General features: G+C 50.2%; 1 protein-coding gene across 1 annotated transcript in view; it reads right to left on the bottom strand.

Annotated features, from left to right (window-relative positions):
* The window catches only part of LOC138467423 (ras-related protein Rab-4A), a 693,758-nt gene extending 684,330 nt beyond the window's left edge, over positions 1 to 9,428 (bottom strand). The window contains exon 1 of the mRNA XM_069607381.1: positions 9,203 to 9,428. Coding sequence (XP_069463482.1) covers positions 9,203 to 9,233 — 31 coding nt within the window. The 5' untranslated portion in view covers positions 9,234 to 9,428. The remainder of the gene's footprint in view (positions 1 to 9,202) is intronic.
* Positions 9,429 to 14,798: the final 5,370 nt, after the last annotated feature.

The raw sequence follows: 14,798 nt of genomic DNA, 5'->3' as shown, positions 1-14,798 counted from the left end.
ATGCGATTGGCCTGGGCGCGTGTATTTCAGGGCTGCGCGAGAAATTCCACACGCGATTGGCCTGGGCGCGTGTATTTCAGAGGTGCGCGAGAAGTGCCACACGCGATTGGCCTGGGCGCGTGTATTTCAGAGGTGCGCGAGAAGTTTCACACGCGATATCAGCAGGGTACGTGTATTCCAGGGGTGCGCTGGAAGTTCCACACGCAAATGTCCTGGCTACGTGTATCTTGGGGTGCGCGGGAAGTTTCACACGCGACATCAGCAGGGTACGTGTATTTCAGGGGTTCCGTGGAGTACTACACGTGAATTGGCCGTGTGGGTCCTCCCAGGTGTTCGCTCCACAACCTCCACGGCCCCTGCAGGCAGCCCACACAACGGGGGACTAGCCTGCACCCCCACTCGTCCCCCTGCACCCCCACCCCCCAGCACTGTGGGGCACCCTCCACCAGGCCCCAACTCATGTTCCCGTGCACCCCCACCCCCCAGCACTGTGGGGCACCCTCCACTAGGCCCCAACTCATGTTCCCCTGCACCCACACCCCCCAGCACTGTGGGGCACCCTCCACCAGGCACCCAACTCATGTTCCCCTGCACCCCCACCCCCCAGCACTGTGGTGCACACTCCACCAGGCCCCAACTCATGGTCCCCTGCACCCCCACCCTCCAGCACTGTGGGGCACCCTCCACAAGGCCCCAACTCATATTCCCCTGCACCCCCAGCACTGTGGGGCACCTGCCAGCAGGCCCCCACTCATGTTCCCCAGCCAACATGTCATCACAATCTAAATCCCTGGTCCCTATGGTCAGCCTCCAAATGCAAAACACCCACCCGAGTATTGCATCCACCCACTTAGAAATGGCAATAACATGATAGAACACCAATTGCAAGTTCGGAAACTAACACATGTCCCTCACATACACCAATGGGTGTCAGTGAATCTCAAAACCCATATCATGATATGCATGAAACCAATGAGATGATACTACACATTGAAGTTTGATCAAGAAATATTTATTAAAGGAAACATAAATTGAATCAAAAATAAAAAAAACAGAAATGGGAATGTAAAAAAATAAAAAGAAGCATGTCCGTGAAAAAATGCAAAACCAAAAATCATAATCCAAAAAGGAATGGTGTCCAAAGTCGCAGTCCACAAAAGAAAATCCTATGGAAAATAATAATTGAAAGGCATTGCTCCATAGGTAAATTGTAATATAAAAAGAAAATCCAACAGTGAACTATGTACAGATGAACAAGCCAGGGTCCATGATCCCAACAAAAGAAATGAAACCCATCTAACAACACTACCTAATAAAAAAAAACTATATACAAAAATGTGGCCCATTGTCCAAAAGGTCCAAAATAAATAAAAAAGCAAAGGAAACCTAACACTAACTACATAACTATTTAAAAGGGCAGCGGGCTAGTCCGACGGCTCACTGGTTGTTGTCATGGGCCAGGGCATCATCGAACTCCTGTTCAATGGCTTGGTGGCGGGCATGTTCCCTGGCCCCGAGGTCCCGCAGGGATAATGCAGTGTCCAGCTACAACTCCCTGCGAAGACCCTCGAGGCACTCAGCCCGCCTCAGCGCCCTCCGCATGGAGTTCTCCGCCCTGACCATTGTGAGCCGTTCCTCCTCTGCCCGCTGCCGCTCCGCACCTATCTGCTGGCCCAACCGCTCTCACACGGAAGCCACTCGCATTCCAGGTTCTCCTGCCCTCCGGCCGATGCCTGCACCCCTGATGTTGATGGCCCCGAGCCATGATCCCTCCCACGTCGAGCCTGCCGCTGCCTCCGACGCAACTGCCTGTGCCAGCACAACGGCATCCAGGCTGATGGAATCCACCGACGCCGTCGTGCCCGTGCCCTGCCCGATGATGCCGTCACATCCTCCATCTGCTGGGTTCCAGTTGCTGGTGTGTCCACCCCTGCTGGACCTCCGACTCCCGACTGTGCAGGGATGGGATCCCCACCGAGGTGGCTGCATTGGTCGGGGCAGGTCCACAGGGGGCCCTGGTGGCATCTGGGCCGGAAGACGGCATGGAGTACGACTGGCGCATAGCCTCCACAGAGGAGGAGAGGGTCGCCAGAGTGCCCGACACATGTACGAGACCCCCGACCATGACCGCTCCCAACTGGGCCACGTTGGCACGGTGCTCTTCGTGATGACGTGCGTGCTCCCCCCAGGAAGCACGCACCTCATCACGAATGACAGCCGTGCGCAACACGACACCAATCAGGACCTTCTCCATACGGCCAGGGGCCCCCTCGTCCACAGGTGGAGGGGAGTCAGATGACATGGACATCCCCCTACCTGCGGACGGGCCTGGGATGGGGCATCCCTGCTGGTGCATGGTGGTGCAGTCACAGTGTCAGGGACAGTGACATGCACAGGCACCTCCACGGCGACCTGTGCTGCCTCCTGCCCCTGCCCCTGGACTGCACCACTTGCACCAGCAGGGATGCCCCCACAAGGCCCCATGTGCGGCTCAGTAGCGGCCTCCTCCTCCTCTGTGGAAACCACCAACCTGGATGGCTCCACACCGTCTTCCGCCGTTGCAAGCCCCTGTGGGGGCTCACCCACCCCTTCCGCTGCAGCCGTGGGGGCATCCCCGCCGCTTAGCTCCACAGCGCCGTCTCCGCCCTCTTCTTCACTTTGCGCTGTGTAGAGGGAGACATAGAACACAAGCATCAGGGTACTGTACAATGGTCCCCTAGACTGGAAGCAATAGCAGATGAGTGGCACTGTCAAAGATCACTTCCATCATGTCCCTCCACAACACATGGGTCAGTGCAGGCAAAACACATGCAGTAACAGGCATGGCGCATGCTATGGACATAAGCAAACATGTCCAAGGGACTCTTGAAGCATACAATGTTGTTTTTGGACTCACATGCATCATGGGTCATGCCTATCACATGCACACACTTCAACGTACTTTCATCCATCTGGACTCGTACACCCCAGACACAGTGGATGCAAGGATAACTAGGCTGCATCAGTGATTCTGAACATTGTCACAGGCATGTGTCATGCATCCATGGCATTCACAAGTCACAGACACGCAGGTCAGAAACACAGACATGGACACCATACATGTACATGGCCTCAGCACCCGTCCCTCACCCCCACCCATGTCCAGGAACAGACACTGGCATGCTCTCATGTGTCCATTCCGCATAGGGCTCCCCATGTTGCATTTAAACACATACACCAACCGTGTGCTTCACACATTACTGGTCTCACATGCATGACCATGATGTCCCTGCACACACAAACGTGTACATGGCCTATGTCACACATACAGGCAAGTATCAGACAACCAGCACACTGCAACATGCCCTGTCTCACACAGCAATGCTTGGCCACTTACCGCTCGACTCCAGACGGGTCTGCCTCTCAAGGATCTGGGCATGGAGAGCTGGGCGTACGCGTTCCAGTACCCTCGGCTGGATGGTACTCATGCTGCCCAGGCCCCCCTCCACGAGGCGCCGGGCCTATTTGAGGGTCCTGGACCTGAAGTCCTCCCAGCGCTTCTTCACTTGCTTGATGTTGCGGGTTGCCACCCCCTCCGCGTTGATGGCAACCACAAAGTCGTCCCAGATCCTGTCCCATCCTTCCTTGTCGGCGAGTGGTGATCCGAAGAGGGCATCATAATGCCCCAGGACAAGCTCCACCAGGACACCAACTTCCTTCTGACTGAAGCTGGTGGCCCTCTGCCCCTCTGGCTGGGGGTCGCCAGTGGTCTCGGATGGTGTTTGCCCCGACATGGCGACCCCCGAGGCAGGCGTGGGTGGGCAACTGGGTCCTGGGGCTGGGCTGTGGAGTGATGATATCCCAGTCGGGAGTGTTCTGTTCCAGCAGGGGAGGACACAGCAACTGGACCCCTGCAGATGGCTGATGTGCAGGCACCAAATGGCAGGGCACGGTGGCAGCAGGCAGGCAAGCAGCAGCAAATGGCTTGTGGGAGGCTGCTCGGGGCTCTGGGGGGCAGTAATTCGGCCTTTTGGGCAGGAGCGTGGTCTTCCGTGTGCTTGAAACGGAGTGATTTGGCACGTGAAAATTCTGCACGTCAGCGTGTAATTCGAGGAAAGGCCCTTAGCGCGTAAGCGCGCCAGCACGCATACGCGATTCCATTGGACCAAAGGCCCTTAGCGCGTATGCGCGTCTGTGACGTATCGCGCACGGGCTTTGCTTTTCGTGGGGTGCGGTGCGTGTGTTTTGCAGGTGTTGGGGTTCACACGCTATTACTTCACATCGGGTGGGTGTTGGCTACGCGTTCTTCTACACGCAAGGCAGACGGTGAGTGGTACCCTGCTCCCCCAGGCCCGATTGCGTGTAAAACCACCCGCGAGCCCCTGAAATACACGTACCCCGCTCCCGCAGGCCCGATTGCGTGTAAAACCACCCGCGAGCCCCTGAAATACACGTACCCCGCTCCCCCAGGCCCGATCGTGTGTGGAACTTCTCGCGCACCCCTGAAATACACGCACACGCTCCCCCAGGCCAGATCGCGTGTGGAACTTCACGCGCACCCCCGAAATACACGCGCCCAGCACGATCGCGTGTAGAACTTCTCGCGCACCCCTGAAATACACACGCCCAGGCCATTCGCGTGTGGAACTCATCGCGCACCCCTGAAATACACACGCCCAGGCCAATCGTGTGTGGAACTTCTCGCGCACCCCTGAAATACACGCACACGCTCCCCCAGGCCAGATCGCGTGTGAAACTTCTCGCGCACGCGTGTTCCCGAAACCCGTAATACGCGTTCCCCGCTTTGCGTTTGCCAGTCCGGTAAACTGGTACAGGGTTGGCGCAGCCCTTTGCAATGGTTTTGCAATCTTGATGGCTTTTCCCTGCGCGAAGGCGTTCTTGGGGGCATAACTGGCGCTGCTGCAGGGTCGCTGCGCCACTCTGCGCCACGTCTGCTTTTGGAGGCGAGAATCCATGAATACGCTGTGCGCGGAAATTGATTTTATCGCACGCAGCTGGCGCTGACATTCGCACGGGCACGCTGTGCGCCAGCCGCGTACGACACTTTTGTGCGAATTTCCATGAATTACCCTGTATATATCATAATGCCCACTGTTCTCAACCGTGAAGTTATAATGAATCACCAGAATGATCTGCTGTTCCGCTATTTCGCTCTAAGTAGTCAGGTTTATGTAACGGAAGGCGCATAAGGTACGTAATATCAACACATTTGTTTACTGTTTTGTTGTGATCAGTAGATTTTGACAAATATATGTGTTGTGAATTGTTTAATATTCATTAGTCAGGGTCACAGTGAGAAATAAAATGGCAATGACTTTAGTGTTAACCAATGTTCTCATGTTGTGCATCCTTCACGCTTCATGAATGGAGGAATGACACAGATAGCTGTCTAGTGCATGTTTGTGCACTGAAACACTAGTCATTCATAGCAAAAGAAATCGGCATCAGTGGAGAGTACTTTCTCCATTGTTGTTGTTATTATTTGTGATGACACGGCATTTTATGTTATTCTCAATGAGGTACTAACACCTGGGAGCTAAAAGCATGAAGTATATTCCTATCCTAGACGTCTTATTTTTCAACTATGGTAACATCTGGGCGGCATTGTATTTGCTTACCGAGCCAGAGTGCTGTAAATCCCTCGATATGTGTTTGTACAAATTATACCTAACAGTGTTACCTGCAGCCCATTTATTCTGAGAGCTGCAGGTCACATCCAGGGACGCTCTTCCATCACAGTCATCATGTGCTAATGTTAACCATTATAGAGAACACACATTATTCGTAATAATAAAGTACATACAAATAGGTTTTCAGAAACAATTATTTAGAATTATTCTTACTCACTTGGCATAATGCTCAATGCGAATTGTATGCTTAGTCTAGCTGATGGCCCTTTGTGGAGTCCCATACATGTGTTTCCATTAATAATTACATTTACAAGGATAACGTGTATGCATACATATATTTAATGACAAATTCAAAAGGATTGAAAAGAACGGCGCAGACTGACAACACGTATGAAATACATACATTTAAACTGTTTAAAAATACATTGCAATATCACAAAAACATTTCATCTTGACATCACTACATTTAGCAAAACTAGTAGAACATTTCTCAAATAATATCTATATTACCCCATTACACAGTAATATATTAAAATATATTCTAAAAAAAGGAATTAGTTCAGTGTTGGGGTACTAGTTTCTACAAATAGCGTGAGAAGGCTCACCTTCATCAGGGCCAATAATACCACCCAAAATCTGAAAACTCAATAAATTAATGTATTGCGGTATTCAGTCTTCTGCTAGATTATCTGATCGTTTTTACAATGAGGGATAGTTGCTTATTTACTCAGCAGTCACGCTGCACTTGTAGGCGTTAGTCCAATTATCAAGATTAAATACCATTCTCAAAAATGGATATGTGCCTCTGCTGGGCTTCACTTAATTTTAACTATGCGCAGCAGTGCCAAGTCGGTAATAACCGTGCAGGCAACTGTGAACACCATACTCCATTGGCGTATTGGCACGTCTAAACGCGTTCTGTAATGTGATGATACTGCAGTGTCAACCTTCAAATTTTTCACATACCATGGCATTCATCCAAACCTTTATCGTGTGCTCCCGCAGTCTCCTTCACTGTTAACCATCCAAGATGAAAATACTTATTCCTTATTTCCTGAGCCCTTCCATTCTCTCCTCAATTACCTCCTTGTCACTCCTAAATCAGGCCTCTTCTGACAGTCTCAAAATGCCAGCAATCATCTGACAAAGAACCTTTCTCATATGCAGTTGTAAGAAGCCAGCCCACCTAAGACTCCTTGTCGCCAACGAACTACTCCTTAACTTACTTCACAATGAATAATTCAAACCAAAGTCATCACCATGCTGAGGACACATCCCTATTTACATTTAACAGATATCAAGTTATAAAATAGGCTTCAACACAGAGCTTTAAAGAAGGATCAAACAAACATCTACATAGTCTTTAAAAAACAATCCGGGCTTTACAGGCAAAATAGGCAAGTAGACAAGCTCTGGATCGTCCAAAATATCCCAGCACACATTTATATCTGTGACAGCACTGATATTTCTTTCAGGGGGACTACAAGGTTCCTGAGGGTTACACTTGGATTTTTAAAAAAACAGGAATACTGCAAAAGGCTACGATATTGCACTCTGGAATGTATGACAGTCTTTTGTAATCATTTGCCAATTAACCCATGCACCATTCGCACGAGATGTGCTGAACAATTTTTTTTAAAACCTCATGCACACCCCAGTCTCAGAAATACTGGTCTTAATTGAACCTTAAAAGACCAGGCTAACTTTGCGGTTTTCGCCACATGGACCCACACTGTTAAGGTCAAGAAAAATGGTTACAACACAAATGTGTAAGAGGAAACCCTGCATATATGGACTAACCTGAAGAACTCAGACCCTCTAAGAAACTTTGCGGACAGCTTCAAGTCCTCTTTGCCCATTGCGTGGCCATTCTTTCTCCTCCCCTTTGCAGTAACGGTTCCTCCTTCAAATGTTGCACAATGCTCCCATGTACTGCTGCTAGCCTCGCAGCCATCTATAGAAGTTTCTTTTAATTCTTCTAATTCTGTCTTTCATTCTCCCCTCCAGCACAGTAATTCTCATTGTCTACGCCAAGCTAAATGTAAAATGCAATAAATAACTACAAACAGTGCTCCAGATAAGATTTGGAAGTGGGAGTATCTTACTCCCTATTTTCTAAAGTTAGGAGTAAAAATGTAAGTCCAATTCCCAATAAGAGTATTTTATAAGCAAGTAAAAATGTTTTGACTGAAAAACATGTTTTTCTAATATTTTTTTTTTAAAACGTAGTTATTTGGTTGAAAACAACATTTAAAATGTAAGCATTACAAAAAAGGGAAAAATGTATTACTTAAATTCTAATCATTCTGTTAAATAAATAGTAGTTTCTTCCTGTGGTATTACGTGCACTACTGGTCCAAACATATCCATGAGGCTCTGGGGGTGAAAGCAGGGGCACAAGATGCTACATGTCATGTTCCTATTTTTTGTTGGGAGTATTTGTACTCCCTATTTTTATTTTTGGGGACTATGTGCCAATTTATAGGGAGTAAAAGTGGCCAATAAACACCTTATCTGTAGGGCTGACTACAAACGGCAAAATTATTAGCTTTGGCAATGCTCATTTTCTTTGGAGGCAGCTGGCATCTGTTGCGAGTGTTTCACGTGTACACTGCAGAATAGAGTGTAAATTGTACATTATTATCCAATTTCTCAGACATTTTTGCTGTAAAATGCACAATTTGAACTTATTTATTTAGAAAATGTCTAAGAGAAAGAAGCACAGGCCAAATGTATACACGGTTAGTTTAGGCACCTTGTACAGGTCGATTCAGGGAAGACATTCAATCACTCCATTTTGCAAATTTAACAGCCATAACTGCTCTACACTGTAGTGGTGTTGCTGGAAGATGGCATGGAAGCCCATATAGATGGCTAGTTGGGTGTTGCTCCCCTATTTGACCACACATTTGGAAAACTCGAGTTTACCCATCAAAAAACAGCTTTTTTGCACAAGTCGTTACTGCCCATACCTAAATTTCCCGGCCCAAAGCATACATCCCACCAACAGCTAAAGAGCAAATAAAACACCACGATGACGCGGCTAGGCCTGGGGGGCGGGTGTAATAATTTGCTATGAGCAGAAATGACATTCGAAAAAATATACAGCCTCCTTTCTTGCGGTCAACCTGGTGAAACGAATGCAAGGTCCGAGAAACAGCACACAAGATTGTTATCCCCCAAAGAGGCCTGAACACAGAGGTAGAGCGCTTGCCTTTATTCGTGGATTTTGTAGAACGAAACCCCTCTTTCAGGGCAAGATCGCCCGACGAGGAATCCCCCTCCCCCTTTTTACACTCACGACCAAGGATGCGGGGGTGATTGCCTAGACTCATCAGAACAGAGAAGATTGAAGGGAGAGGCAGGCACTTTTCACTTGCCTGCCACTAGAACAACAACATGGAATGCATTTGATGGGGTTGAAAGATTCTCAACTGCTCTCCACAACGACAGTAAAAGACGCTGCCTCCTGTGCGATTTGGGTGCTAAAACAATGGCAACCTAATTTTAAGAAACAATTCTTCAACCCCTCAGCCTCGCCTCCCCAGCTGCAAACCCGGCGCCGCCCGTACCGTAGTTCTCTGACATCGCTGTCTGCGACATTTTGGGAGCGACGGCACTTGCTCGGTATTTTTTTTTTACCCGGTGAGCACTTGCGGGATCCGGCTCCTGATTTTCAAGAAAACAATACCCGTATACTATAAAAAACACATTATACGCATTTAGAGCCCTCGCAGCCACCAAAAATCAATGTTTCTTCCTCCTTAATTTTCTCGCGCTTGCGCAAAAGAACACTCCTGAACTGGTACAGAAGAGCGAATACAATCAATGCGCTTGCGCATCGCTGTATAGTTATCTGTGAGTGTGTAAGTTACTCAAAACAAAGGCACGTGTCTTTTATCCGTCTATGGTAGGGTGTCCAGATTTAAAAAGTAAAAAACCGGGACAGGGCAATTTACATAAAAGTAGGATTAACTCTTGAAAGTGGCTGTCAACGGAGCGTTTGGAGAAAACGGCGGCAGAGTCAGTACATATTTTGACCTGCTTTCCGAAACTACTCGGGTTTACAGAAAGTAAGTGTGATCAATCTGACATAAAAAAGGCGCGTGTCCTTTATTCGCCTAAGGTCAGGCACAGTCTATCCATATTTTAACCAGCTCCTCAAAACTCACATGGCGTTTACAGCAAGCATTGACAAAGCCAATAGCTTGGCCGTTTGTAGTTGTTTAGTGCCTTTTACATGGGTTGTCCGCAGACTAAGAGATGGGGTAGCCTTGTGTTAGATGGGGGGCCCCGTGGATTCAGGCGCCAGAGCGGGCGTGCACCAAATGATACGCGGGAGCCGGGTTACAACGCAAACCTGCTTTATTAACTTCAAGCGGCAACTGCCGCAACCTCGGACCCGCCGCTCCCTTCCCCCACGTCATGTCCGGCGCGTCTCGCGCCTTGGCCACAACAGAGGCCAACCCACATAACGATGTGGGCATGCTAACATCGCCCCCCTTTTTAACATGCAAGTTCATTCTCACGAGTTCTTACCCCATTTCCTCTATGAGGCAAAGTGGTTTCATGCGGCTCCTCTGGGGGCGCCTTGACCTGCCCGGGGTAGCCCTCTCAGACAGTATCGGGATAGCGTTTTCCTCTCTTTCAGATTCTTCCCCATCTCCGTGGTATGACTCTTCGCAAGCTCTGTCATCTTCGCGGTCTCGGTCTACTTCCTTTGCGATCACCTTGGTGGGGTACCACTCGTTTGAAGTATGAGCTGTTTCTGGTCACCGACGAACAGTCGTCCCTCTGAGCGGTGACCATTGTGCCTTTGGTGTGTGTTACGATGAGGGGGATGGGTGCGAAGGTGGCTTCCTCTTTCCTACTCTTGGGCTGCTTAAACCAGACTTCGTCGCCCGGTTGCATGATGTTTTCACAGGCACACCTCTCTCTGTCCGTGGTTTCCTTCGTCTTGGCCTTGCTCACTTCATCGTTGACTCGGGCCTCATGCTCTAGTGCTGTGGGTTCCTTGGGCCGGGGATCTTCCAGTAGTCTTGTGGCGATTGGTCTTCTGAACAACAAGTCCGTGGGGCATATCCCTGTCGTGGCGTGTGCCGGTATTCCCTGAGCCGTGGGTTAGGGGCTTGCTCAACCGGCTTGTTTTGGATGTGAGCAATTTGTAGAGTCCTCTTGATGCTAGCCATGAACCTCTCGACCATTCCGTTTGCCTGGGGCCAGCGAGGGGTTATCTTGCGATGTTGCAAGCCCATGTATCTGGCAAAACGTTGAAAGTTATGGCTGACGAATGTGGGACCGTTGTCTGGTTTTATGATTTTGGGGATACCATATGCTGATAGCATCCTGTCGAGTGCTGGGATGACGCTGGAGGTTGTGCTGCTTTCAACGATCTGTGTATCTGGGAATCTTGAGTGTTCGTCCATGAGTACAACTACGTGGGAGCCATCGCTCAGCGGTCCAAATAAATCCACTGCAAGTTCTTCCCACACTTGTTTTCGGAGCGGTGAAGTCTGTAGTGTGTTTGGGTGTGGTGGTGGAGCCACCTGTGCAGATGTACGGCAGCTTCCCACGATGGTTTCTACTATGTGGTCCAATTGTGGGAACCACGCCTTCTGTCGCAGGAGATGCTTTGTTGCCACCACCCCCGATGAGCCTCATGAGCCAGGTCTACTATCCGTTCCCGGAGGGTTCGTGGGATGACCACCTTGCATCCCTTCAACAGTATGTGGTCTTCCACCACTGTTAGCTCATCTCGGACCTGGTCCAGCCATCTGACGTCTTCACGCGTCACGTCCGTTTCCGTTCTGGCCTGCTGCCTCATGAGGTGTTTCCTGTCCGTCTGTAGGCAGCGTCTCACTATTCGGAAGGCTGGGTCCACTTCCGACTGTGCCGTCAGTTCCGTCCATTCTACCGGCAGAGGTTGGAGGTGATGGATCACATAGTTAATGTATGCATCTGCGATGGACGGTCTGGATTTGGTCGAGGCTGTGGGGTGACGGGACAAATAATCTGCCGGGTTCTCTTCCTTCCCGGGGCGGTGTTTTATCGTGAACTTGTAGTCTTGGAGCCTCAGACCCCATCTGGCTATTCTTGGCGGCATTCTGGCTTTGGGGTCACCGTACATGGTGAGCAGTGCCTGGTGGTCAGTGATTACGGTGAACTCCTTCCCAAACAAGAATAAATGAAAATACTCGCAAGCCCAGACCACCACCAGACTTTCTTTTTCCGCCTGCGAGTACGCCTGTTCCGTGGCGGTCAGGCTTCTGCTGGCGTAGGCCACTATGTAGATGTTATGTGGCTCCATCGGGTCAATTTGTGTTAATATTGCGCCAAGGCCTACTGGACTAGCATCCATGATTATCTCGGTGTCCCTTCGGGCATCGAAGTATGCCATGTTGTCCACCTGGGATATGGCGTTGCGGATCGCCACAAATGCCTTTTGGCAGTCTTGGGACCATGTAAACGGGGTGTCTTTACGTCTGAGTAGGCGTAGGGGATTGCTCACCGTAGCATAGTCCTTCAGGTATCTCGAGCAGTAACTGGCCAAGCCCAGGAACGAGCGCAGGTCTGTCGTGTTCCCAGGCGGGGTGGCTGCGTTGAGAAATGCTACTTTTTCGGATCCGGTCTCATCCCTTTGTCGGAAAAGATGTGTCCAAAGAACCTCAGGGATCTTTTTGAGAATTCACACTTGGATTTGTTTAGCGTCAATCCCACTTCCTCTAGTGCCTGACACACCCGGTGGAGTGCCATGTCATGCTCCTCTTGCGTGTTGCCATACACTAGTACGTCATCAGAATAATTCAAGCAGTTTGGGACATGCCTGATTACCCTCCGAATTCCCTCTTGAAAAATTTCCACGCCTGATGAAATGCCAAAGCTCAAGCGGTTATATTGGAACAGGCCAAGGTGGGTCACAAACATGGTGATGTACCGGGATTCTGGTGTTATTTCGATCTGATGATAAACTTTTTTTACAGCTTCGAGAAGATCCTCGCCCAGTGCAACAGGTGAATCATGCCCGTGATCCTGGGTGCTTGATGCCGCTCTCTCTCGATGGCCATGTTGGCTCTGCGCATGTCGACACACAGCCGTATCGACCTGTCTGGTGACTTCTTGGGCACGGGGACAATGGGCGATACCCAGTGTGTGGGGCCCGATACTGGTTCGATGACGTTCATCTTAATGAGTTTGTCGAGCTCCTCCTCCACCTGTCTTTGGATATTGATGGGAATGCCTCGATAGTGTTGGGCTACAGGCTGAACAGCTGGGTTTATATGTAGGTTCACCTTGCGATTTTTGAGTTTGCCGAGGCAAGCGAATAGTTTCGGGAAGGTTGATTCAATTGCCTCCGGTTTGGCAAAGTATTTATGGGCCATCAGCTTGTATAAAATGTGTACGAGACCCATGTCCACGGCGGTTCTGAAACTTAGAATGCACCCGCTGTTGGCCTCTGTTTTTAGAATGTGCAGGGGTATTTTCGCTGCGTGCTCCTTGTGGGTGCACCATGCCGTGATTGTGCCTTTACACGGTAGAGGTGTAGTGGCGCCATAGGGATATATGTCCACAACAGCTTTTTTGACTTTAGGTGGGGATGGGAGCGATTTGCAGGCTTGCTCGCTGATGATGTTAACTGTCGCTCCGGAATCAATCAAAAATTTTAGCGGGGTGTTGTTCACGTGTAAAGTGAGTATGGGGCTGTGTTGAGTCACCGTGGTGTTGCTGTTTAGAGCCCATACGTAACCCTTTTCCCTTTGGTCTTCCCCTGACGATGGTGTGTCACTGCTGGTGGGGGAGCGCATTTCAATGTATCTCACGAATCGCCTTCTTTGTGACCGTCTGGCCTCGTCCGATGGCCGCCTGTCTTCTCGGGTGTAGAGGTTTTTCCGGTCTCTATACTCCCTTCTCGTGCTTTGTCGGTCGCTCTCCCCTCTGGATCTCTGTGGGCTTTGACGGCTGTATCGGCGCCTCTCCTGCATGCAAGGTTTCCCTGGTGTGTGTTTGGGGGCATTTTTGCACATGGCCCTATAGTGGTCCATGCCACCACAGGCGGCGCATTGCTGCACTATGGCTGGGCATTCCCCTGCATGAGGGTATTCGTACCCACACTTGTAGCACATGGCCTCTGGGCGTTTGCCTCCTTGGATGGGGGTGGCCTGCAACTTGTTGACGGTGTCTGGGTTTTCAGTGTGCTGTTGTATGAAGACCTTACCCAGGTTGTCGAGTTGGGAGTCGACTGCGGCCTCCATGCGGGCTAGCGCCAAAATTTCCTCCAGGGACCTCTGCTTCTGCAACAGCTGCTTCACGAACGGTTGTGAGAGGCAGCCGGTGATCACTTGGGGTCTCAGAGCTTCTTCATTGGAATATCTGTGAAATTCACAGTGTTTTAGATTGATGCGGAGACGCATGACAAAATTGTCTATCGATTCCACCTTCTCCTGTCTGGTAGTGTGAAAGACATGCCTTTCATAATCCACGTTCGTGTGCGGTGCGAAATATTCAGATAGTTTGGCATGGAGTTCTTCATATGTCACCATTTCTACGTTAAGCAACTCACCCGCAATGTCTCTCACTGCTGGTCCCACCGCCATGATCAGCGTGTCTTGCGTCGTCCGTTAGACCTATGGCACCTGCATAGAACTTGAAGTCTCAGAGCCATATAGCCCAGCGAGGTCCTAGGTTCGAGGTATCCCTTATTTCAAATGGATTAGGCATGTGCATGACTTGTGACGCCCCACCTTCTTTTTTGATGGGCTGGGTGTGTCCTTGAGAAGCATCTGCCCCTCTCGATGATGGTGCAGCGGTTCCTGCCCCTCCAGATGATGACGCTGTGGCGGCATCTTGGTCCGACCTTTCGTTGTGTCCGTGATGGGTTGTGGTGTGGTCCTGGGGGTGGACTTGGGTGGGTCTTTATGTTAGACTGGTATGTCCTCCTGCTCTTGGACGTACGCCTTACCCCTCTTATGTGGCTGGCTCTGCAGTCCCTTGGTCCTCTCAGGCGCGTGATGTGGGGTTTCTCGCAGCCTTCCTGTTAGCCAGCACTTATGGACACTACCGGCCGAATTCGAGTCACTTTGACCACAGTAGCTGCCGCGTGTGTACACGTGTTCGGCGTTTAAGAATTTTTTTTTTTATGGCGCAGCCTGCCACTGCTCTGTGGGCGGCTGC

Source organism: Ambystoma mexicanum, chromosome 4q, assembly GCF_040938575.1.
Source record: "Ambystoma mexicanum isolate Mex_15411 chromosome 4q, UKY_AmexF1_1, whole genome shotgun sequence".
NCBI lineage: Eukaryota > Metazoa > Chordata > Amphibia > Caudata > Ambystomatidae > Ambystoma > Ambystoma mexicanum.
The sequence above is the reverse complement of the archived record's forward strand: the minus strand, read 5'-3'. Positions and strand labels throughout refer to the sequence as shown.